Source organism: Callionymus lyra, chromosome 2 (genome assembly GCF_982586985.1).
Source record: "Callionymus lyra chromosome 2, fCalLyr1.hap1.1, whole genome shotgun sequence".
Lineage (NCBI taxonomy): Eukaryota > Metazoa > Chordata > Actinopteri > Syngnathiformes > Callionymidae > Callionymus > Callionymus lyra.
Window position 1 is genome coordinate 9994884 of NC_141819.1, and position 21759 is coordinate 10016642.

The 21759-nt window shown below is 37.8% G+C and overlaps 2 protein-coding genes across 3 annotated transcripts; both read right to left on the minus strand.

Moving 5' to 3' along the window:
• Nucleotides 1-108: 108 nt before the first annotated feature.
• On the minus strand, nt 109-16488 carry LOC148085300 (uncharacterized). Of its 2 annotated transcripts, none has more exons than XM_087783475.1 (6): nt 16364-16488; nt 15425-15769; nt 9951-10295; nt 830-1177; nt 321-475; nt 109-250 (listed from the first exon to the last, which is right to left on the minus strand). In XM_087783475.1, exons 1-6 carry the CDS (start codon nt 16416-16418, stop codon nt 203-205), a joined length of 1296 nt encoding a protein of 431 aa, XP_087639601.1. In that variant the 5' UTR covers nt 16419-16488; the 3' UTR covers nt 109-202. The 2 variants fall into 2 exon arrangements, with proteins under 2 accessions (XP_087639601.1, XP_087639602.1); XM_087783476.1 differs by lacking the exons at nt 109-250; nt 321-475; nt 830-1177 and adding exons at nt 6198-6472; nt 6544-6572; nt 8241-8384.
• Nucleotides 16489-19339: 2851 nt separating this feature from the next.
• LOC148085301 (uncharacterized) lies at nt 19340-21436 on the minus strand. Its single transcript, XM_087783477.1, has 5 exons — nt 21229-21436; nt 20290-20634; nt 19762-19902; nt 19541-19569; nt 19340-19472 (listed from the first exon to the last, which is right to left on the minus strand). Exons 1-5 carry the CDS (start codon nt 21281-21283, stop codon nt 19350-19352), a joined length of 693 nt encoding a protein of 230 aa, XP_087639603.1. The 5' UTR covers nt 21284-21436; the 3' UTR covers nt 19340-19349.
• Nucleotides 21437-21759: the final 323 nt, after the last annotated feature.

Genomic DNA, 21759 nt, shown 5'->3' on the forward strand with positions numbered 1-21759 from the left:
AAAGACAAAAAACAAAACAAATACATTTTTACTGGATATTCTTTATATAATCACGTCTTACTTTAATGAATTATGTTGACAAAAACATGTTATTTTCTAAGTCTAAAGGGGTGGATTCTAGTTGCCGTGTGGCGCCTTATTGAAGAATACTTCAACGTGGTCGGATTTAGTTCTAAAGTTGATGGGGTTCTGTTGGAAAAGCTCAGCAGAACAGTTCAGGATTGTGGAATGTGGACCAATCAGCAAATTCCTGTCGAGACAGTCACAATTTATTATCATCATTAAGGGATCACAAGTTGTTTTTATTTGACTTATTTTACCTGGGCGGTGCTTCTTTGTCGTCTTCTAGCTTTTCTTCGTACAACACACAAGACGACAAACACCAATGCAGCAACCAGCACACAAGCAGACCCCGCCCCGATGATGATGTACACATATTGTCCGTATCCTCCGGTCATAGTTGTTGGAGGTGAAGCTGTGGCACAGAAATAAAATGATCTTAAAAGTGAGTTTAAATACTTTTACTTTTCAAATCCTGGCTAGTTTGTGTCAGATCACTGATGGAAGATCTGACCATGAATAGATCCGAAAGTAAGAACCAGAATTTTAAAGTGGATCCTGAAAGAAACTGGCAGCCAATAATTAATTGTTAATAGTTAATTGTATTAACTGCAGGTGAGACAGATCCTTCTTGTTTAGACACCAAAATAAACTGTTGCAATAGTCTAAAGGAGAAGACAGAAACGCATGACATTTTTCATTACACAAACCATCTTTGATGTTCACACGGTGTGACAATATTATTGTTCAAGTCAAATGATTGACGTACCAGAGCTGCTGTAGTTCTCCTGCAGGACCGTCAGATGAACTCGATCACTCTTAACAACTCTGAGGTTTGACATGAAAGTGATCCAGTAGATGTTGGAGTCACTTTCAGTGAGACTTTCTATCTGAAGAAAAATGGAGTTGTTGTTGCTAATGTAAATGTCATTAACAGTAATTCCTACACAGTATTTTGAAGAAACTCTACAGTCAGCAATCTTCTTCGAGTCCTTCGCATCTTCATGGACTTGAACATAAACAGTGAAAGATTCAACGTTCTTCAAGCTGCTGCTGAAATTGAACTGGAGTTTGACGCTGGAGCCGACTGTCCCGATCACTGCTGCCAGACTTGGACCTGCGAGCAGAAGAAACATTCAGAAGATGACGGTGAATGAAACGAATATGAATCTCAACATGATTTTAATGATGTTTTATTTTTTGACACGTCTGTAAAATCATCAAAACGCTCTCAGGAGTCCATCAGTTACAACGAGATGAGAAAAAACGATTAAAAAGAAGTTCAGTTTCAAATCATTTAATCATTTGCCCTGTTTGACCTTGAGTCGACACAAACACAGAGAGTCAAAGTTTGCAGAAATGAATATATATATAGGTATTAACAACTAGGAATATATTTTTTATTCAAATACATGTAACATTATTAAAAACAAACACGTGATCTTAGTTAAAAACTTGTGAATGTTAAGGTTTAGCAAATAATAAAATTATCTTTAAATAAAAATACATCTTAAAACTATAACATCTTCTTTCAAAGACGTTCAACTCAAACGCTTCAAATTAAAGACAACTTACCGGCAAAAGACAAAAGAGCTGCGAGGATAATAACCATCTTCAAGATGTCGGCCATGAGAACCAGAAGCAAAAACATGTCCTGTCACAGAACACATGAAAGTGAGAGAGTCTGAGTTAAGGAAGTGGACACTGACCAATGAGACGTCTTGTTTCTAGAATGTATTTTCCTAATAAATAGTTTTGACTATTTACAACAATAAGTACTATTTATTGAAACTGTTGTGTATATTTATAAAAGTCTGAATCTGTTTTTTTCAACCTTAAAGTTGAAAGAATATTAAGAAAAATAGTGAACTAGGAGAGCAGAAGAGCCCAGATTCTGTGGGTGGACTTCTTAACGTGGATTCAGATCCTCAAATGGGAGAATTAAATATCACACATGAGAAACCACGAGTGCTGCTTTTACTTTAAACAAAACCTAGACTTTTTATAGTCAATGCAGCTAATATGGCGAGTGCTGAGTATATTCACAGTTGATAAAAATCAAAAGAGGTTTGTTTGTGCATCGCCCTGAGAGAAGTGACACTGGGGGCGTGACATGTTTGGGGGCTTTAAAAATAAAAATTGAAGAAAAAAATAATGTATTAAACCAGACCTTCCATCACTGATCTAATCCAGCCTTACACGTCAGCTCGGGCTCTGAGGTCTGTGGATCAGAATCTACTGATGGTTCCTGAACACGGTTCAGGACCAGAGGAGAGAAATCCTTCCAGACTGTTGCTCTTAAGCTTTGGAACTATCTCTGTGTTTGATGATCTACTGACTCCTTCAAGAAACATCTAAAGACATTTTTATTGTGCTTTTCCCTGATTTTCTTGGACTTCTGTGTTTTTCTTGTGTGTTTTGACCTTTTTAAAGTATATATTTTAACTTTGTATAGTTTCGATTGTTAAAGTGCTTTGTGACCCTGGTCTAGAAAAGCGCTATTCAACTAACCTTTACTTACTTTCTTACTATACATCAGTTCCGTCTAGTTCACTACTAGCACCTCTAGTGTTCAGGCGGAAACACCACATACAGCTGGAAGCCCAACTTGCTTACTTGCCACTTTCGCTCTCTTTCCTGCAAAAATGTCGCCATCTGAACCTAGTCAGACCTCCCCCCAAGGGTTTATTTCTTTCTCATCCTTGTTGAAATTTTCTTGTTTCCTTTGCTCTAATTTGTGTCGGTAGTGAAAATTGAATATTAAGAGGCTATCCAAAGTTTAACGTAATAAGTAATAAAGTAATGAGTAATAAACACAGTGACATGGTTCTGTATTCACATGTCAAAAACAACAGAAACACTTGCATGCTAGTCTTTTATTAAACTTATCACTATAAAGGTCAACAATAACACATTTTTAGGATTGATTTAGGATCATTGTTAATGTAAAATGTCTACTTTAAACAAGGAACTATATCGGATTACAGGTCAACTCATTGTTGAATTGCTGAGATCTGTTTTTCCTTAATCAAATATAGTCTTACTTCAACTGTAAATTGTCTTGAGATAACTTTGTTATGATAAGACCCTTTAAATAAAATTGAATTGAAAATTGAATTGAACTGGACTCGGTTTTTATGTGTGTCTGCGGGATAATCAGACTTGCCGGCTAGTCTCTCGAACTAATGAAGTCACTTGGATAACAAACTTCTTTACAGACAAAAACCAAGTCCATTTGACCTGATTTAATTGCCTAGAAATGCCGTTGACCTGGACAGACTGTGCACGGACTCAACGGATAACATCATCATGCACTGAATCGTACCGAATCGGATCGAGTCGCTTGATTTTTAAAATGTATCGTTACTGAATCGTTTCGTACCTCATGTATCTAGATACGTATGGAATCGTCTTATATTGTTGGATGACTTTTTTTTTAGGAACTTCCTTATGTTACTGCCACACACGGAACTTGCACTTGGGTAAATACATTGAAATGTAAATATTCTCAAATAAAAAAACGCTTAAATAGTAATAACATTTTACGAATGATTTCTCATTAAACAAACCAGTAGCCAAAATGAAGAGAGAGACAGCGAGTATGTGTGTATAATGTGTGTCTCGCGTCTCTTGGCACTTGCTTGGATTTCAGATGTGGCCCCCCTGGCCTCGCGGGGCCACATCGCCTCAGAAAAGTATTTTATTCCCACTTCCGCCAGGGATTCATGACGAATACAAAATAAAGTGTAGGACGGAGCGTTATAGAAGGTCCTTCATCCCAACTGGTGTCAGGATATTTAACTCTCTACTTTAAATATCCTGATGCATGCCTGATATTTTATTTTATTTTATTTTATTTTATTTTATTTTATTTTATTTTATTTTATTTTATTTTATTTTATTTTATTTTATTTTATTTTATTTTATTTTATTTTATTTTATTTTGTTAATAGTGTTAAATGTCTAATATTGTAAATAATCTATATATTTTTAAGATCGTTTTATTTTTATTTATTTTTATTATCTCTTTTATTATTTCTTTTTTCCTTGCACTTTATTTTTTTCAACTCGGCTGTTGTAAAAGTGTGTTTCCCCTCTGGGGATGAATAAAGATTTTCTATTCTATTCTATTCTATTCTATAAAAGTATATGATCAAATGATTTGTGTCTCAGCGTGTTTACTTATGTTACTGTACAGAACCTTCAGATGGAACCCTGGATTTGGACGAAATGATACTGAGGACTCCTCGACTCTGAAGGAAAGACAGGCTAATGGATTGAGCACAAACCTCACTTGCGCTCTTCGTGGAAGTCATGGGCCAGAAGGAGCTCCTTCTTAAAAGACAAGACGTCCAGTAGGACTTGGTAAAGGGGCTCAAAGGTTCGAGGCCTGTGAGCATCAGCTGGAGATAGCAGACCCCCGCAAGCACTGCACCACCAGAGGGCGACTACAGGCCGAATATTCCTCGAAAGTGACATGCTTCGTTGCTATGGCAAAGACTCTCAGTTTTGAGTGTCGCCGCAGTCAGGCCGCCATCCAGGAAGTGTTGCAGGAAAGACAGGACAGCGGAGCCCAAACAAGAGCTGGGATCCAGGGACCTATCTGCACACAATATAGAGAAAATCCCCACTTGGAGGCACAAAGCCTACGTGGAGACTGGGCCCAGACATTTTCCAGCCCATCCTGTGCAAGAGCACCACGTTCATCATGAACCTCAGGCTGGCAATGTGGCTCAACACCTTCTGTGTGTAAACGTGAATCTGAAAATGTACATTTTGGCAACTATTTTTAATCTCATCTAAAGAGATGGATGTGCGCTATGAGCGGAAGTCCATTCGTGGTTTAATCGTGAACGGAGATCATTCTCCACATTCAGACGCGATCTGTATCTATTTTTAATATATGTCAGTGCAGGAAAAGTCTTTTTCGCACAGGAATGTGGAGCCAAACGGCTCCTTGGATAGCTGTGGATATTCTCTCTAGACTGAAATACAGAACTCACTCATTATTATTATATTATATAATATAATCTTTATTTTCCTACACTGTAATCACATTGTACATTTACTGTCACACGCAACTGTTAACTCAGCTGCTTCTCGTAGTTCATTCACTCTCTGAGGTCTGTGGATCAGAATCTGCTGATGGTTCCTGAACACGGTTCAGGACCAGAGGAGAGAAATCCTTCCAGACTGTTTCTCCTAAGCTTTGGAACCATCTTCCTCTCTCTTTGCGCTTGATGGATCTACTGACTCCTTTAAGAAACATCTTAAGACGTTTCTATTTGTTCAGGCTTTTCCTTGATTTTTTGGAACTCCTGTGTTGTTCTCAGTATTATCTTGATCTTTAAAGTATGTACTTTTTTGAGTTTGTTTTGATTGTTTAAGCGCTTTGTGACCCTGGTCTGGAAAAGCGCTATATAAATAAATAGTACTTACTTACTTACTGACTCCTTCAAGAAACATTTTAAGACACTTTTATTCTCGCAGGATTTTCCCTGATTTTCTGAGACTCAAACTGTGTTTGTCTCTGTGTTGTCTTGACATTTTAAGCTCAGGAGCTTTCATCTGATTTGAAAAGGAGGAAGTGCGGTGGGTATTCACCACCTGTTATAGGAAGGGCGCTGCCTCCTGCAGGGGAGCGAGTTCATTGAGATTTCTGAAAGACGAGGCAGAGTGTCGAGGATTAGCCTATAGCCGAGCCAGAGCCTTTGTTTCACCACCTAACCCACTGTTGGTATCACGGAAGTTCAGAACTCATCTTATAGTTGCAGCTCTGGCATTGGCGTGTTTCTTCTATCGCTTCCTTTGATTCTACTTTGAAGTCTCACATGAGTAGAATATCACTGTAGTGTTTTCGCCTCCGCTCACCTTTTTTTTTTTGGTTGGCGCTTGCTTCACATTGAGCAACAATAAAACCCAAATGGGCGGACAGAGCACTGTTGCAGGGTTGTGTGGGTGTTGACCTCATTTCACCTCACGACATGTGCCCCTGAAACAAAGATACTTTCACATCATCATCGAGGGAAAAAAATAAGTTGAACTTTAATTATTTTAATGTTTATTTTTTTCTTCATCCAAAGATAAGAATAAAACAAATACATCATGTCTTACTTTATTGAATTATGTTGACAAAAACATGTTATAAATCTAAACTAAAATATATATACAGTGTATTATCTTTTGTCTTGTCATCTTGTATCACATTACAATCCAGTTATGGCACAAAGAGACAAATGTCCAGATTTTACAGGGTTGTATTTAAGTTGTGATGAGTTGCTGTGTGGGGTCTTATAGAAGAATACTCCATCAAGGTCGGATTTAGTTCTAAAGTGGATGGGGTTCTGTCGGAAAAGCTCAGAGAACTGTAGACCAATGGAGGAAGACTGACTGTGGACACTTCAGCTGTTTGCTGTGGAGACAGTCACGAGTTATTATCAATATTAAGGGATCACAGGTTTGTTTTTATTTCACTCATTTTACCCGGATGATGTGTGTTTGTCGTCTTCTACCTGTAACGTTAAAAAGAAGAATTTATTTCAAGATGCAAAGATGCCTTTTTTTTGACAACAGTCACATCTGATGATGGGCGTGTTTTACATTGTGGTTGAAATTATTTTCTAACCACAGAGGCTGAATAGTTTCGGCCCTGGCAGGAAATCCAGGCTTTAGAAAACAAGAACCGTGCCGGCCATGTAACAATTAAAAAGTAAGTAATGGGAAACGTTGTACATGTAATGAATATTTCTTTTATTTTAGACTTTATTTTAGGCAATTCTAAACCGTTTCTTCCTTTTCTTCAGACCTTCACAAAAGCAAATCCACGTACCTCAATTATCTGTACAATACCAGGGATTTATATATAACATATTTAGAATCTCTGGCATGAACGGACGTATTGTTTTAAAATATATATTTATATTATATATATTTTAAAACAATATGTCAATTTTTACATCCAAATACCTCCATAATGTGAGTCTTTAACGTCCCACTTGTATTGAAGCCTCCACACAGGAATTGTTTTGAAAAATATTAAATATGTCTGTATTCAAGATGTTTTTAGGAGAAGATCCTAGTCTCTCAATTCCAGTTACAAGATTATCCTCATTGAAAAACATGGTCAGTGAGTGCCAAGAGGTAAACTGATGGACTGGAAGCTTCCGCTAAAAACATTCAAACAAACAAATATATAGACTTGTTTATTGCTTTTCAGAGCTATTCCTCATGTCGAGGCTTCAACACAAGAGGGTCGTTACAGACGAGCAGTATTGAGGTATTTGGATGTTTTTAAGTGTCTTTTTGGACGAAGATGAAGACGAAGACAACAGAGCTCCAGTCGCTACATTAAAATGAACATTTTTGTCTTTAACTCTAAACAGATTACTCTGAAAATAATCCCAACCTTTAATCAACATTAGGGGGAGTAGAAAATGAGTGAGATTCAAATTTTAGGTGAACTATCACTTTAAGTTTGAGTAAACATAATCAAGCGTAACATGTGCTTTTATATAAATGGTGTTTATTTAAAGGGCAACTAATTCCCCCCCGAGATGCAGTAAGTCTCTCATCATGACCATGTTTTCAACTTGTTACTTTATAAAGTTCCTCTGAAATCTGGGCAAACGAGAGGTTATGAGAGCGGAGTCCATTATGATGTAATAAAGGCTTCACTCCTCCTCCAGCCAGCTGTAATCACGCCCCGCTTTGTTTACACAACGAGCAAACCTCCATGGTTGACTAATAACAGCAGAGTGGGTGTGGTTATGGTAAACAATATTTAATCTCCAGAAAAACATGGATTTCAGTGGGCGGGGCTTAAGATCATTTTCTAATGTCAATATTTCAATGAAAAGAGAGTTTTGTACAAACAGACACTGATGATACAATAGAGTCACACATCTATTTAACACACACTTAAATCAACACATTAGTGAAACCTAAATGAATAAAATATAAATTATAAAGGTTAAAAATCAATATCAATATATAAAAAATACTCTGTATACTGTATATATATATATACCAATCCAAGTTTTCATTTTTTTTAAAAAACAAATCAGTCTTCCTGTTCTCATAAAAACTAGCCATGATGTTTCGTGCTTGTGGTGATCGTTCACACCTCATGTGAATATGTGTCTGTAAGTGTCTACTGACGCTGAATACAAGGATGTTCTTACCTTTGCTTTGTACTACGCACAAGACGACACACACCAATGCAGGAACCAGCACACAAGCAGACACCGCTCCGATGATGATGTACACATATTTAATGTTCTCAGGTCTGTGTGTTCTAGTCGTAGTTGTTCGGTTGTAAGGTGAAGCTGTGACACAAAAATAAAATGATATAAAAGTGAGTTTAAATACTTTTCACATCTGTTTACACCAGATGTTTGCACACAAATGTCTTAGTATTTAACTAATGTGCAGATGTGTTGATTTAAGTGTGTCTTAAATAGATGTGTGACTCTATTGTATCATCAGTGTCTGTTTGTACAAAACTCTCTTTTCATTGAAATTTTGAAATTAGAAAATGAACTTAAGCTCCACCCACTGAAAACACTGTTTTTCTGGAGATTTAATCTTGTTTACCATAACTACACCCACTGTGCTGTGATTGGTCAAGCATGGAGATTTGTCACCGCGTGTCATCAATCTCAGAAGTGATTACGGCTGACTGGAGGAGGAGTGAAGCCAAAGTTCATCATTATGGCTCTCGTAACCTCTCATTCGCCCAGATTTCAGAGCGAACTTTATAAAGTAATGAATTTAAAACATGGTCATGATGAGAGACTTACTGCATCTTGGAGAGGAAGACTTTAACATTTGAAACATGAGAGCCAGGAGAGTTGGGTTTTGAAAGGAGTTTAAGAAGGTCCCTGATGTAAACTGAGCTGAGCCAAAAGACACAAATAGGCCAGTTGATTTACCTTTCATAAATTTAGGCAGATTTAGATTTTAATGCAAGTATAAATAAATAAAATAAAGAAATAAGACTTAAGCATGCAGTTAAAAAAAAATGCTTAGTGTGCAAAATAGCCTGATTTAGTTTCTGTAACATCAACTAATGTGTATCGACTCAGAGAAACTGATTCGAACAAGCTTAGGGAAAAATTCTGTAACTAACAGTTTGTGTTTTGGTTCTGGTTTCGTACTAAAGTCCAGTGAGGAAAAGAAAGATTCTCCTTCTCAATAGATCAATCTATGTATATATATATTTTTCCTTGAATTTGCTGCGTTTAATCTCATCTCAGCTGCATATTCTCCATGTTTAAAATGTCATGTTAATGTAAGCGTGATCTATTTTCTTTGTGTAGAAGATTGCATAAAAACTCTTTCCATTTCTATTATCTATTTAGCTGTTTAGAGAAACACATGTGTGTCTTGCGAACTGTACAGGACACCACATACTGGTTGCACTGACTGGAACATTTGTCGGTAGTACTAGTTGTTGCACATGTGGTTTCTCTGTCTCGTATAGATGTGACCTGAATTCATGTTCAGAAGTCCACCCACAGAGTTTGGGCTCTTCTGCTCATCTCACACAAACCCTTCGGTTTTAAAGCAGGAGTAGAAGTGAGGATAAAGATCTTATATTTAATATGATTTTCAAGTTATAATTAATGTCCTTTTTTTTTTTTCCTTATTCATTTGAAGACGATGCCGCACCTGGTGTCCAATTGGGTCGAGTAGCGTTATTTAAAATATAAAAAGTTAAAGTTAAATTAAATTCAAAATATAATGAAATGCATTTCTTTCTCAGTCCTTTTGTTTGCATTTGAGGAATAGAAAATAAGATATATTAAACACGATATAATAAATGTTAACGTTTATATTTTATAGTTAAAGCTGTTTTTAAAGCATCTTTGTTGTTCAAATGATTGACGTACCAGAGCTGCTGTAGTTCTCCTGCAGGACCATCAGATGAACTTGATCACTCTTAATAATTCTGTGGTTTGACATGAAACTGATCCAGTAGATGTTGGAGTCATTTTTGCTTAGACTTTCTATCTGAAGAAAAATGGAGTTGTTGCTAATGTAAATGTCATTAACGGTAATTCCTGAGCAATTTTTTGTAGAAACTCTACAGTCAGCAATCTTCTTAGAGCCTATATCACTGTTATTGACATGAACATTAACACTAAAAGATGTAACGTTCTTCAAGCTGCTGCTGAAATTGAACTGGAGTTTGACGCTGGAGCCGACTGTCCCGATCACTGCTGCCAGACTTGGACCTGCGAGCAGAAGAAACATTCTGAAGATGACGGTGAATGAAACAAATATGAATCTCAACATGATTTTAATGATGTTTTATTTTTCAACAGCACGTCTGTAAAATCCTTCACACATGTTACAAAGAGACGTGAACGAACATGATCAAACAGGAGTCATTTACATTTTCCCATGTTAAGAAAAACATTCAATTTGTCACTTGTTGCCAAAACCAAATTTTCCTGCTATCACGGATGTCAGAGGAAATTAAATTTATGTTTGGTCGTCATGCATCAAAAATTCCTCTTCATAGTCCAAATAACACTGAACCAAATAACACATTACCTGAACTCAATTTTAAGGAATACAATAAAACATTAGTTTTCCTGCAAAGACACAGACTTTAATATGTTTCTTGTGAATACATTTTAAAAGTTTTTTTCTAACCAAACAATCTTATTGGAGGTAAATGTTGAGCTCAATGTTACAATATTTATTTAGTCACTTTAGGGCTAAAAACTAAAGTATTTGTTAATACTTCTAAACATCCATGCCAAGACAATTTGAAGCAACTATTAAACAATTAAACATTTGAACAATTTAAAGACTTAACTCACCAGTTAATGACAAAAGAGCCGCGAGGATGAAAACCACCTTCAAGAAGTCGGCCATGAGAAATAAGTTCTCCTCTCACTGTTTCAATGAACCAGAAGAGAGTTTGCAGACGCTCAGCAGATCTGTGTGAGTTAAGGAAGTGGAAACAAACCAAAGAGACGAGTGAGAAACGTGACTCTGCTTCAAACAGTGGACAACATTTTAACCTCAATCCAGTTGAGATTGAACATTTCATCAGTAGTTACAAACAACACAACTAATGTTAGGACTAGAACTATTCAATCCATCCATCTGTACCTCTGTTTAAAAAAACAATGTATTTTTTATAGATTTTTTTTGTTTGTAATAAAGTAAAATAACAAAAGAAAATGAATATATAATAATAATAGATGAATAAGTAAATATATAAAAACGTCATAAAATTAAACATTGATTCAGACACAGTAATTCACTTATTTTCCTTGATTTTCTGGAACTCCTGTGTTGTTCTCAGTTTTATCTCGATCTTTTAAGTATATATTTTGTTGAGTATTGGTGTCTAAACAAGAAGGATCTGTCTCGCCTGCAGTTAATACAAAACTCTGCAGCGAGAATTCTGACAAGCTCTAGTAGAAGAACTCACATTTCTCTGATCCTTAAAACTCTTCACTGGCTGACAGTTTCTTTCAGGATCAACTTTAAAATTCTGGTTCTTACTTTCAGATCTATTCATGATCAGACCTTCCATCACTGATCTGATCCAGTCTTACACCCCAGCTCGGGCTCTGAGGTCTTTGGATCAGAATCTACTGATGGTTCCTGAACTTCCGGACCAGAGGAGAGAAATCCTTCCAGACTGTTGCTCCTCAGCTTTGGAACGATCTTCCTCTGTGTTTGATGACCTACTGAACTACTTTCACTCCCTCATGGAATACAAAGTTTGCGTTTAACTCAAGAAGCATCTTAAAACCTTTTTTTCTTGTACAGTCTTTTTCCTAATCATCTGAGACTCTTGTGTTTGTCTTATGTCTTGGCCTTTTAGTGTTTTTTAAATGTTTAGGCGTTTTTAACCTTGTATTGCTTTTGATTGTTCAAGCGCCTTGTGACCCTGGTCTAGAAAGGCGCTTTACAAGTAACTATTAATTACTTACTTACTTACTTCCTTACTAATACAGTTGCTTATTCGTTTTTTTTTGGTGAAAAATGAAAGTGTTTTATTACGTCTTGTTATGACAAATAAATTAATAAATAGAAAGATTCGCAGAAATTGTAAGAAAGATCCGTCCAGGGAAGGCTACTCGTTCTGACAAGGTGTCTACTCGGCTGCTAAGGACCTGCTGTGCTGAACTAGCTGAGCCGCTCCAGCATGTCTTCAACCTCAGTCTACAGTTGGGGAAAGTTCCAACCCTGTGGAAGACTTCCTGTATTGTTCCAGTCCCAAAGAAGAACGATTACAGACCAGTGGCACTTATGAAGACACTGAAGCGGCTGGTCCTCAAACATCTCAGGCCACAAGTTCAGCACATGCAAGGCTCCCTGCAGTCTGTCAACCAGCCTGTGGTTGGTGTGGAAGATGCTACAGACCTACTCACATCTGGATAAAGGAAGCGGTTCAGTGAAGATCTTGTCCCTGGATTTCTCAAGTGCCTTCAACACTATCCAACCCACTCTACTGCAGAACAGACTGACACAGATGCATGTGGACCCTGGTCTGGTCTCCTAGATCTCGGGCTACCTCACAGATCGACCACAGTATATCAGACCGAAGGACGTCACGTCTGACACTTTGGTGTGCAGTACAGGAGCACCTCAGGGCACCATACTGGCCCCTCTCCTCTTCACCATCTACACTTCAGACTTCTGCTACAACTCAGAGCTGAGTCTCGTCCAGAAGTATGCTGACGACACTGCCATTGTTGGATGCATCAGGGACAACAGCGAAGACGAGTACAGGAGACTGACACGTGACTTTGTGGACCGGCGTGAGAGGAACCACTTGCAGCTGAACACCTCAAAGTCCAAGGACCTGGTCTTGGACTTTGGCTGGCTCTGTGGTTGGCATGAAGCGGGTCTCACTGGTGAAAGTTGAAGAGAGAAGATCTCTGGACAAACTACTGTCCCTCATGGATGATGACAGTTATGAACAGGAGGTTTTCCACAGGGTTGGTACTTTCCCCAGCTGTAGAACACTGTCATCAGTGAACAGAGAAGAATATGGAGCACAAATGCTCCTCCCCAGATGCAACACTAATAGACTCGGTGTCGGAGGCCAACCCACCTCATCAACCCCATCAGCGAGGGCTCGACGGAGGAGTACAAGAGGCCTCCTTGTAAACCGTTATGGTTGGTCTTCCAGCCAGTTTAGTCTTTCTTAATCAACTTGTTTTGCCTACCTGTCTGCCCACGTAGTAATTCCGACCTCTCCTCACAGGATAAACCGACCTGCACCGTCCAACCTTACACCAGAACTCCGGCCCCGGTCCGCCACCACCTGCCCCCCCGAAGTAGATCTCCAGAGGGATTAATACAGTCTATTGTCTAGCAGGACCATGTTTTGAACTTATTGCTTTATAAATTTCTCCCCTGTCCGTAATGTGGGCGAATGAGAGGTTACGAGAGCGGAGTCCATTATGACGTAATATTGGCTTCACTCCTACTCCAGCCAGCTGTAAACACGCACTGCTTTGTTTATACAACGAGTCCCTTGGAGGTGGAGACTTCCAGGATTGAAGATGCACGGTGACTAACCTTGATGTGTGACCAATTACAGCAATGTAGGTGGGGTTATTCAGTGGGAGGGCAGTTTATATTATTGAGTCCAGTTTGTTCTCATATCAGGGAATTAAAGAATCTCAGCTGGATCTTTTACAGCAGGAAAAGTAGATGTTCTCGTCTGACTCTCAACAGAGAGAGACTGAAGGTCTTCTAACTTCAGCTCTGGGATCCAAGACTCAGATGATGGTGAAAAGAATCACTTCATTGGTTTATTTGAACATTTACGGGAGTGAAACTAGTCGATATTCAACAGTGACAACATGTTTGAGTTCTGTGGTTGATCTTGTTGTTACTTCACAAACGTCACTACGTCATAGAGAGTTGTCGACACCTCATTGGTTCGCTGTGAAGAGAAACAAGAGTTGAATTCATCTTTGAAAATGATCCCAGAAGAGTTTTCATTTTGTTCACCTGTGAAGTAGATGTTTGTTCACCTGTACCTGTGAAGAAGTCACGTCATTATAAAGTGTGTCAAATGGATTTTTCTAAATTCTTTCTTTTCTAACTGAAAGCGAAGGTGATTAAGATCTACTGACATCTAGTGGTCATCTTGTATTAATACATGTATTCTGATTCTTTGAAAGTCTTTTTATTACACATTTGTTAGTTTCTATATTTGAATCCATAATATGAACATTACCTCGTTGTTGTAAAAGCCACAGGATGAGACACACAGCTGACAGCAGCACAACACACAGCACGACAACAACAACAACAGTGTATTTGAAGGGTGTTGGGAGCTGAGATGCGGTGGTTCCACTGTCAGCCAGGGTTGTTGCAGCTGAAGGAGAGAAAAGATTCAAGTAGATCCACCGTTATTTTCTGCACTTGAAAATATATTTGTAAATTATATGATAAATGTTTTATTCAGAATATTTCCTTGTAAAAATGAATACAATATTGATGCAACTTTTTTTATATTTGCATGATGAAATATGAAGAAAATACTGCACAAGCTTCTCATTCCCAACTTTTTTAAACGTAGTACATGGAAATAAATTCAATACACAAGTGGAAAGTATGAATATAATGTGTTCTTAGTTAAAGTAATACTTTCAACATCAGCAGTTACATCTGCAGCTGCCACAGTCACAATAGTACATGAGAAAAGTTTGTGTTTAATAGTTGTGTAAAGAATCTTTGTTGTTGCTGCGTTTAATCTCATCTCAGCTGCATATTCTCCGTGATCTATTTTCTTTGTGTAGAAGATTGCATAAAAACTCTTTCCATTTCTATTATCTATTTAGCTGTTTAGAGAAACACATGTGTGTCTTGCGAACTGCACAGGACACCACATACTGGTTGCACTCACTGGAAAATTTGTCGGTAGTACTAGTTGTAACACATGTGGTTTCTCTGTCTCGTATAGATGTGACCTGAATTCATGTTCAGAAGTCCACCCACAGAGTTTGGGCTCTTCTGCTCATCTCACACGAACCCTTCGGTTTTAAAGCAGGAGTAGAAGTGAGGATAAAGATCTTATATTTAATATGATTTTCAAGTTATAATTAATGTCCTTTTTTTTTTTTCCTTATTCATTTGAAGACGATGCCGCAACTGGTGTCCAATTGGGTCGAGTAGCGTTATTTAAAATATAAAAAGTTAAAGTTAAATTCAATTCAAAATATAATGAAAAAAACTGCATTTCTTTCTCAGTCCTTTTGTTTGCATTTGAGGAATAGAAAATAAGATATATTAAACACAATATAATAAATGTTAACGTTTATATTTTATAGTTAAAGCTGTTTTTAAAGCATCTTTGTTGTTCAAATGATTGACGTACCAGAGCTGCTGTAGTTCTCCTGCAGGACCATCAGATGAACTTGATCACTCTTAATAATTCTGTGGTTTGACATGAAACTGATCCAGTAGATGTTGGAGTCATTTTTGCTTAGACTTTCTATCTGAAGAAAAATTGAGTTTTTGCTAATGTAAATGTCATTAAAGGTAATTCCTGAGCATTTTTTTGTAGAAACTCTACAGTCAGCAATCTTCTTAGAGCCTATATCACTGTTATTGACATGAACATTAAAACTAAAAGATTCAACGTTCTTGACGCTGCTGCTGAAATTGAACTGGAGTTTGACGCTGGAGCCGACTGTCCCGATCACTGCTGCCAGACTTGGACCTGCGAGCAGAAGAAACATTCTGAAGATGACGGTGAATGAAACAAATATGAATCTCAACATGATTTTAATGATGTTTTATTTTTCAACAACACGTCTGTAAAATCCTTCACACATGTTACAAAGAGACGTGAACGAACATGATCAAACAGGAGTCATTTACATTTTCCCATGTTAAGAAAAACATTCAATTTGTCACTTGTTGCCAAAACCAAATTTTCCTGCTATCACGGATGTCAGAGGAAATTAAATTTATGTTTGGTCGTCATGCATCAAAAATTCCTCTTCATAGTCCAAATAACACTGAACCAAATAACACATTACCTGAACTCAATTTTAAGGAATACAATAAAACATTAGTTTTCCTGCAAAGACACAGACTTTAATATGTTTCTTGTGAATACATTTTAAAAGTTTTTTTCTAACCAAACAATCTTATTGGAGGTAAATGTTGAGCTCAATGTTACAATATTTATTTAGTCACTTTAGGGCTAAAAACTAAAGTATTTGTTAATACTTCTAAACATCCATGCCAAGACAATTTGAAGCAACTATTAAACAATTAAACATTTGAACAATTTAAAGACTTAACTCACCAGTTAATGACAAAAGAGCCGCGAGGATGAAAACCATCTTCAAGAAGTCGGCCATGAAAAATAAGTTCTCCTCTCACTGTTTCAATGAACCAGAAGAGAGTTTGCAGACGCTCAGCAGATCTGTGTGAGTTAAGGAAGTGGAAACAAACCAAAGAGACGAGTGAGAAACGTGACTCTGCTTCAAACAGTGGACAACATTTTAACCTCAATCCAGTTGAGATTGAACATTTCATCCGTAGTTACAAACAACACAACTAATGTTAGGACTAGAACTATTCAATCCATCCATCTGTACCTCTGTTTAAAAAAACAATGTATTTTTTATAGATTTTTTTTATTTGTCATAAAGTAAAATAACAAAAAAAAGAAAATGAATATATAATAATAATTGATTAATAAGTAAATAAATAAAAACGTCATAAAATTAAACATTGATTCAGACACAGGAATTCACTTATTTTCCTTGATTTTCTGGAACTCCTGTGTTGTTCTCAGTTTTATCTCGATCTTTTAAGTATATATTTTATTGAGTATTGGTGTCTAAACAAGCAGGATCTGTCTCGCCTGCAGTTAATACAAAACTCTGCAGAGAGAATTCTGACTCGCTCTAGTAGAAGAACTCACATTTCTCCGATCCTTAAAACTCTTCACTGGCTGCCAGTTTCTTTCAGGATCAACTTTAAAATTCTGGTTCTTACTTTCAGATCTATTCATGGTCAGGCTCCTCCTTCCATCACTGATCTGATCCAGTCTTACACCCCAGCTCGGGCTCTGAGGTCTTTGGATCAGAATCTACTGATGGTTCCTGAACACGCTTCCGGACCAGAGGAGAGAAATCCTTCCAGACTGTTGCTCCTCAGCTTTGGAACGATCTTCCTCTGTGTTTGATGATCTACTGAACTACTTTCACTCCCTCATGGAATACAAAGTTTGCGTTTAACTCAAGAAGCATCTTAAAACCTTTTTTTCTTGTACAGTCTTTTTCCTAATCATCTGAGACTCTTGGGTTTGTCTTATGTCTTGGCCTTTTAGTGTTTTTTAAATGTTTAGGCGTTTTTAACCTTGTATTGCTTTTGATTGTTCAAGCGCCTTGTGACCCTGGTCTAGAAAGGCGCTTTACAAGTAACTATTAATTACTTACTTACTTACTTCCTTACTAATACAGTTGCTTATTCGTTTTTTTTTGGTGAAAAATGAAAGTGTTTTATTACGTCTTGTTATGAGAAATAAATTAATAAATAGAAAGATTCGCAGAAATTGTAAGAAAGATCCGTCCAGGGAAGGCTACTCGTTCTGACAAGGTGTCTACTCGGCTGCTAAGGACCTGCTGTGCTGAACTAGCTGAGCCGCTCCAGCATGTCTTCAACCTCAGTCTACAGTTGGGGAAAGTTCCAACCCTGTGGAAGACTTCCTGTATCGTTCCAGTCCCAAAGAAGAAAGATTACAGACCAGTGGCACTTATGAAGACACTGAAGCGGCTGGTCCTCAAACATCTCAGGCCACAAGTTCAGCACATGCATGTCACCCTGCAGTTTGCCAACCAGCCTGTGGTTGGTGTGGAAGATGCTACAGACCTACTCACATCTGGATAAAGGAAGCGGTTCAGTGAAGATCTTGTCCCTGGATTTCTCAAGTGCCTTCAACACTATCCAACCCACTCTACTGCAGAACAGACGGACACAGATGCATGTGGACCCTGGTCTGGTCTCCTAGATCTCGGGCTACCTCACAGATCGACCACAGTATATCAGACCGAAGGACATCACGTCTGACACTTTGGTGTGCAGTACAGGAGCACCTCAGGGCACCATACTGGCCCCTCTCCTCTTCACCATCTACACTTCAGACTTCTGCTACAACTCAGAGCTGAGTCTCGTCCAGAAGTATGATGTCAACACTGCCATTGTTGGATGCATCAGGGACAACAGCGAAGACGAGTACAGGAGTCTGACACGTGACTTTGTGGACCGGCGTGAGAGGAACCACTTGCAGCTGAACACCTCAAAGTCCAAGGACCTGGTCTTGGACTTTGGCTGGCTCTGTGGTTGGAATGAAGCGGGTCTCACTGGTGAAAGTTGAAGAGAGAAGATCTCTGGACAAACTACTGTCCCTCATGGATGATGACAGTTATGAACAGGAGGTTTTCCACAGGGTTGGTACTTTCCCCAGCTGTAGAACACTGTCATCAGTGAACAGAGAAGAAGATGGAGCATGAATGCTCCTTCCCAGATGCAACACTAATAGACTCGGTGTCGGAGGCCAACCCACCTCATCAACCCCATCAGCGAGGGCTCGACGGAGGAGTACAAGAGGCCTCCTTGTAAACCGTTATGGTTGGTCTTCCAGCCAGTTTAGTCTTTCTTAATCAACTTGTTTTGCCTGCCTGTCTGCCCACGTAGTAATTCCGACCTCTCCTCACAGGATAAACCGACCTGCACCGTCCAACCTTACACCAGAACTCCGGCCCCGGTCCGCCACCACCTGCCCCCCCGAAGTAGATCTCCAGAGGGATTAATACAGTCTATTGTCTAGCAGGACCATGTTTTGAACTTATTGCTTTATAAATTTCTCCCCTGTCCGTAATGTGGGCGAATGAGAGGTTACGAGAGCGGAGTCCATTATGACGTAATATTGGCTTCACTCCTACTCCAGCCAGCTGTAAACACGCACCGCTTTGTTTATACAACGAGTCCCTTGGAGGTGGAGACTTCCAGGATTGAAGATGCGCGGTGACTAACCTTGATGTGTGACCAATTACAGCAATGTAGGTGGGGTTATTCAGTGGGAGGGCAGTTTATATTATTGAGTCCAGTTTGTTCTCATATCAGGGAATTAAAGAATCTCAGCTGGATCTTTTACAGCAGGAAAAGTAGATGTTCTCGTCTGACTCTCAACAGAGAGAGACTGAAGGTCTTCTAACCTGAGCTCTGGGATCCAAGACTCAGATGATGGTGAAAAGAATCACTTAATTTATTTATTGGAACATTTACGGGAGTGAAACTAGTCGATATTCAACAGTGACAACATGTTTGAGTTCTGTGGTTGATCTTGTTTTTACTTCACAAACGTCCACCACGTCATAGAGAGTTGTCGACACCTCATTGGTTCGCTGTGAAGAGAAACAAGAGATGAATTCATCTTTGAAAATGATCCCAGAAGAGTTTTCATTTTGTTCACCTGTGAAGTAGATGTTTGTTCACCTGTACCTGTGAAGAAGTCACGTCATTATAAAGTGTGTCAAATGGATTTTTCTAAATTCTTTCTTTTCTAACTGAAAGCGAAGGTGATTAAGATCTACTGACATCTAGTGGTCATCTTGTATTAATACATGTATTCTGATCATTTGAAAGTATTATTATTACACATTTGTTAGTTTGAATCCATAATATAAACATTACCTCGTTGTTGTAAAAGCCACAGGATGAGACACACAGCTGACAGCAGCACAACACACAGCACGACAACAACAACAACAGTGTATTTGAAGGGTGTTGGGAGCTGAGATGCGGTGGTTCCACTGTCAGCCAGGGTTGTTGCAGCTGAAGGAGAGAAAAGATTCAAGTAGATCCACCGTTATTTTCTGCACTTGAAAATATATTTGTAAATGATATGATAAATGTTTTATTCAGAATATTTCCTTGTAAAAATGAATACAATATTGATCCAACTTTTTTTATATTTGCATTTGAAATATGAAGAAAATACTGCACAAGCTTCTCATTCCCAACTTTTTTAAACGTAGTACATGGAAATAAATTCAATACACAAGTGGAAATTATGAATATAATGTGTTCTTAGTTAAAGTAATACTTTCAACATCAGCAGTTACATCTGCAGCTGCCACAGTCACAATAGTACATGAGAAAAGTTTGTGTTTAATAGTTGTGTAAAGAATCTTTGTTGTTCAAGTCAAATGACTGACGTACCAGAGCTGCTGTAGTTCTCCTGCAGGACCATCAGATGAACTCGATCACTCCTAACAACTCTGAGGTTTGACATGAAACTGATCCAGTAGATGTTGGAGTCACTTTTAGTGAGACTTTCTATCTGAAGAAAAATTGAGTTTTTGCTAATGTAAATGTCATTAAAGGTAATTCCTGAGCATTTTTTTGTAGAAACTCTACAGTCAGCAATCTTCTTAGAGCCTATATCACTGGTATTGACATGAACATTAAAACTAAAAGATTCAACGTTCTTGACGCTGCTGCTGAAATTGAACTGGAGTTTGACGCTGGAGCCGACTGTCCCGATCACTGCTGCCAGACTTGGACCTGCGAGCAGAAGAAACATTCTGAAGATGACGGTGAATGAAACAAATATGAATCTCAACATGATTTTAATGATGTTTTATTTTTCAACAACACGTCTGTAAAATCCTTCACACATGTTACAAAGAGACGTGAACGAACATGATCAAACAGGAGTCATTTACATTTTCCCATGTTAAGAAAAACATTCAATTTGTCACTTGTTGCCAAAACCAAATTTTCCTGCTATCACGGATGTCAGAGGAAATTAAATTTATGTTTGGTCGTCATGCATCAAAAATTCCTCTTCATAGTCCAAATAACACTGAACCAAATAACACATTACCTGAACTCAATTTTAAGGAATACAATAAAACATTAGTTTTCCTGCAAAGACACAGACTTTAATATGTTTCTTGTGAATACATTTTAAAAGTTTTTTTCTAACCAAACAATCTTATTGGAGGTAAATGTTGAGCTCAATGTTAGAATATTTATTTAGTCACTTTAGGGCTAAAAACTAAAGTATTTGTTAATACTTCTAAACATCCATGCCAAGACAATTTGAAGCAACTATTAAACAATTAAACATTTGAACAATTTAAAGACTTAACTCACCAGTTAATGACAAAAGAGCCGCGAGGATGAAAACCACCTTCAAGAAGTCGGCCATGAGAAATAAGTTCTCCTCTCACTGTTTCAATGAACCAGAAGAGAGTTTGCAGACGCTCAGCAGATCTGTGTGAGTTAAGGAAGTGGAAACAAACCAAAGAGACGAGTGAGAAACGTGACTCTGCTTCAAACAGTGGACAACATTTTAACCTCAATCCAGTTGAGATTGAACATTTCATCCGTAGTTACAAACAACACAACTAATGTTAGGACTAGAACTATTCAATCCATCCATCTGTACCTCTGTTTAAAAAAACAATGTATTTTTTATAGATTTTTTTTATTTGTCATAAAGTAAAATAACAAAAAAAAGAAAATGAATATATAATAATAATTGATTAATAAGTAAATAAATAAAAACGTCATAAAATTAAACATTGATTCAGACACAGGAATTCACTTATTTTCCTTGATTTTCTGGAACTCCTGTGTTGTTCTCAGTTTTATCTCGATCTTTTAAGTATATATTTTATTGAG